The sequence below is a fragment of the Poecilia formosa genome, unplaced genomic scaffold (assembly GCF_000485575.1).
Source record: "Poecilia formosa unplaced genomic scaffold, Poecilia_formosa-5.1.2 Scaffold1340, whole genome shotgun sequence".
NCBI classification, from domain to species: domain Eukaryota; kingdom Metazoa; phylum Chordata; class Actinopteri; order Cyprinodontiformes; family Poeciliidae; genus Poecilia; species Poecilia formosa.
This window is the reverse complement of record NW_006801279.1, coordinates 6,944-11,774: the sequence shown is the minus strand read 5'-3', so window position 1 is coordinate 11,774 and position 4,831 is coordinate 6,944. Positions and strand designations below refer to the sequence as shown.

At 38.6% G+C, this 4,831-nt stretch overlaps 1 protein-coding gene across 1 annotated transcript in view; it reads right to left on the bottom strand.

Moving 5' to 3' along the window:
* Window positions 1–4,519: 4,519 nt before the first annotated feature.
* LOC103132811 (protein NLRC3-like) overlaps window positions 4,520–4,831 on the bottom strand; it is a gene marked incomplete at its 5' end in the record, with an annotated part of 6,946 nt that continues 6,634 nt past the window's right edge. Inside the window, one exon of the mRNA XM_007544595.2 lies at window positions 4,520–4,567. Within this exon, the coding sequence (XP_007544657.2) occupies window positions 4,520–4,567 (48 nt within the window). The remainder of the gene's footprint in view (window positions 4,568–4,831) is intronic.

Below are 4,831 nucleotides of genomic sequence, written 5' to 3'. Positions count from 1 at the left end.
AGCAGTACGGAGCGATGCTTTCAGACTCAAGCAAACTGAGCTCTGAAACTAAAAGAATCACACAGCAGTTGTTCAACATAAACATAAGAAAAAGACTGAAACAACAGAACATATGTCTCAAGTCAAAAAAGATAAGTAAGATTAATCAGAAACTGGTTTCTTACTTTGACCCACAGGGCTCAGGGTCATTACTAAAGTTTGGAGGATCTCCTTTGGACCAATCACTTTTCAGAGACAGACAGCTGGATCCCAGAGGCCCTGCTGTGTCCTCCTCCCCCTCTGGAGGAACTTCCATCTGTTTGAGAAAGAAATCATTAACCGTGGTTCTGTTAGCTGCTCAGTGAGATGTAAAACAAAAAGCCGATTCTCAAGAATCTGTCTCATAAACGGATCGTCAGATGATCCTGCTTCAGTTTGGTGCTGGCACTGACATTTCACGACAGTTTATCTAAGAGCTGACCTCGAACTAAAATAGAAGGACTCAAAAGACAATGGCAGTTGCTGTTGGGTTGGTACAGTAGGAGCAGCAATGGTTCATTGGAATAAGTCAGAGTGTTTCTCATGACAGAGATGAAGCTACTTAATTTGGGATCAGAGAACAGAATTGCATTTTGCTTGCTGAGATCTGTTTAATTACAAAAGAATACTATCACTTAATTAAAAAAGATTCACCTTCAACTGAACTATTTTTAAAACGAATGTTTTAACTTAATTAAATGCTGAACTAAGATGAACAAAACGAGGTCTTGCATATGCTGTAGAGTTCTTGAGGTGCTTTAGCACAAGGTGTGCTAGTATCAGAATAGCATTGTTTGTGCTGTGTCTGTTAGCATATGCACGTCGAAAAGGATCAATATTGGCTCCACCTCCTTTTGTAATAGCTCCTATAGGAGTCTCAAATGATTCAATTACAATGGAGGCGAGTGCCAATGTTTGGAATTGGATTAACAACTGATTTCTTCCAGATATTTGGCATTAATGAGGGTCCATGGAAAACTGAAAAGGTTTATGACAGGCTGGGAGAAAGCTCCTCTGTAAGGTTCTTGAGAAGGAAAGGAGACAAACTGTCTGGACCTGTTGCTTTTTGTGTATTTAACCATTAAAACCTCTAGTTACTTTCTGAAGGTCAATTTTAATTTAAAGGGGCAAACCCTTTAAATTAAAAAAATAATTATCACACTGCTACAATAAGAAAAAGTTTCAAAAATGTGAAAAAATGTTATACATAAAAGTTACATACTCCAGCTTTAAGGCAGCAAGAATACAGAGGATGGCTTCTTAAAGTCCTGATGGATATGTTTAATTCAGAGTCTACACCCTGAGAGCTGATCTAGCTTATTGGTGTCAGCTGTCCTGGAATCAGAAGTCAAGTAAAAGTTTAAAAACTAACTAACTTTGTCTAACTGGTATTCACATTATTTCATCCTGCAGCAACGGCAGCAGCTTTTTATAAAACAGCATTTGTTTGTGGAAGAGACATGGAAGTACAGTTTCCTGGAGTCTGGAAACTGACATTTAGCTTCAAATGGAGTTAAGCTTGAGCTGTGTTCCGCCTCTGGCTCTTACACAAACATGGAGCCCATTCAGTGGGTATGACAGGAAGAAAAGGAATGAGGAAGTAAAACTTACCCTGAATAACCTTTTCTCCTTGCTTTGAACAAGCTTAACGAGCGGGAGAAGTCTAGTGTCGCTTCCTTGTTAGACTTACAGGAAATCCTGTTCAAATCCTTCAAATCAACACAGATGGTCTTGAAGTCTTACATTTTTACGAGTACAACAAAACATTCTTTTGATTTTGTCAATGTGAACCACAAACCCAACAGGTAGAGTATTTGAAACAAATGTAGCCTGTCTAAACCCAGCAGGACAAATGCATCTTTCCTTTTTCTGCTGTCGTTTTCATAAAATGGGACAGAAAAAACCTGTACTGCCCCCCATTGGTGAAATGTTTACAAGCTCTCTCTTTTGGGCTAAAAACATGTCACTCATTTGGTGTTCCTCTTAAATTCTTCAAACCTGTCCCCTCTTGGCTGCACAATATAACAATCATACTTTGTGTGACTCACTTAGAAATGGCAGATTCAGTCCTTATCAAGTTATTCAGTTATATTAACACCAATTAACTTAATATAACACTATTAAGTGTTATATTAATAGCACTTAATAGTGTTATATATTCAGTGATTGAAACTTCAGATTCCAATTCAGATCTGGCTCCAGACTAATTTAACTTGGGGAGAAATGGCTTATTTTGAGAGGACACAGAAAATGAGGCTTTTAATTTTATATAAATACATAAACATTTGTGCCACCGTTAAAATATAATAATACATTACAAGTTGTTTACCAATACAAAATAAACAATGATGTAAGCAGTGTCATGTAGAAAATGCTGTAAATCAGTTTTGCATAAACATTAGCTCCTATGTTCCAGAAATGTAAGAATTATTTATGTCTAAGCATAGATTCTTAGACAAACTTCAGAGACGGGAAACATTTTAATGTTTCCCGTCTCTGAAGTTTATGTCTTTAAATGCAAAATCAATCAAGTAAGTAGCAATAGTTTGTGGCATTACTAAAATAATACCATTAGTATAGTGCAGTAAAACTACATATTTTTCCCCAAAAATGTTACTCAAGTAAATATAACTAGTACTACCTACCTCTGAGAATAGACAACATTACTAGCCAATTCTACTTAACAAGCTTAATGTGATATATTGGCATGTATTAACCAGTCATCATTCAGCTAACATTATATTTATCCGACAGAATTACTCAACTTACTAGTCGTTAACTGCACAAAGTTTTTCTTTTCTTTTTTGCCTTTTGCTGGTTTGCTGCCATGACTCCAACACACAGCATGCAGCTCTGCCCTGCAGCAGCAGGTCTCCGTCGCTGCTGTAATACGGTAGTTTGTTGCCTCCTATTAGTAAGAAAGACAGACTTGCCTGTTCTAGGGATAGTTCATGGTAGGCACACTAATTAGGATGTCTAGAACTGACTGAAAGGCACTGAAGTTGGAGTTCTGTTCTGCCGTAACATAACGGCAGAACATAGATACGTGGCTTTCACAATTAAAAGCCACGTATCTGCATTTACCCAGGTTTGATATTACTTTGGTGATTGGAGCTATTGGGATAAAAGTGCAGAAATCTTATTTTGGCAAAAAGATAATTTTAAGACTTACAAAAACACTGGTGGAGAAAAGGACATGGAGCATGGGCGGAGATACAGCCAAACAATGAAAGGTCAGCAGAGGATTCCAGCAGAAAGCAGGTGACAAAGAGATGCAGATGATTAATCACAAACTGATGCAGCTGCAGTTGAGCCAAACCGGCAGACTGAGGTGACATGAATAATAAAAACAAGATCTCCTCAAGAGGACATAATCAATAAACCAAGGGGAGAAGGAAAGCTAATTAAAGGCAACTAAATTCAAATACATGAAAAACAAAACTGAAGAATAAATGAAGAAATTACCGTATTTTTCAGATTATAAGCTGCTACTTTTCCCCCACTTTTTGAACCATGTGGCTTATTGCCCAGTGCGGCTTTTCTGTGGATTTTTCTTCAACCACCAGGAAGTGAATCATTGGAAGTCAAAATTGGAAATCAAAGAAGAACGCGCTAGTTTTCATTTAGAACAAGCACATGCTAGCAGCCAAGCTAGCAGCAGGCACGATGAAGAAATGTTTTCAAACTCATATGATGCAGCTTTTAAGTTGAGGGCTGTCGATCTGCCACTGCAGGAGGGAAATAAAGCCGCTGCACTTCAGCTCGGTGTGAACGAAGCCATGGAGATGGAGGGCTGCGGCCCTCTGCTGCCCTCTGCTGGGTCCTTATGGAAAACTGAGAGTGACGGAATTTTTTTTCCAAAGAAATTGTCGGTGCGGCTTATAGTATGGTGCGCACTATAGTCCGGAAAATACGGGTAAAGGGTTTTAATTAAAGGCTCCAGACATATTTGTTTTTGGTTGTTTTTTGTCCAATATGGCTCTTTCAACATTTTGGGTTGCCGACACCTGAGCTAGACGTTTCAATAATTGAATTTTTATTTAACATGCAAAAACTGAAAGAAAAGTTTGAATTTATTGTAGATTTTCTTTCAACCACTGCCTAATATTTATACAAAGAGGCTCAGAGCCATTATGATCATTCTGCCTGGATCTTTGACCACTTTTCCTGACATCTGATAAAAAAGGAAAAGAAAAGAAAATTACTAAGTTCAAATGACACACTGCTTTTAAATGTAATCCAAAAACTTCAAACAAGACAAGCTTTGGAAAGGCTGTTCTAGAAGTGTAATGTTTGTGCTCATTTAAAAATTAAACTCTCACCACAGACCGCAGGAGGAGGGCAAAAGAAGCCCCCAAACCTGATCATACATAAGTATAAAAACCATGAACTATTTAGGTGATGACATTAAACTGAATATAATTTTGGAAAATAATATGGAAAAAAACTAAGATCATTATGATGAAGTTATATTCTCTAAACTCAAACTGCTGCAGCTTCATCAGGACATGGCCCAGCTCATCTCCCTGAGGAAGGTCACGACCCCCACCTGCAGAGAGAAGAGGCAGCAACAGAGATCAGATCAGTGAGTGTTTCCAGCTTCTCTCCAGCAGCAGTCAGTGACGCAGCACATCCAGCAGAAAGAGCAGCAGGGCCTTCAGTCATGTTCAGAGCAGCTTCCTCTCTGCTCTCATCTTAACGTGTTGCAGTGAACACACTGAGCTCCAAGCTCACACACCTACACACACTTTCAGCATCCAGTCTGCTTCCTCTGCAGGTTCCACTCAAGTCCACAGTGGAAACAAACTGCTGA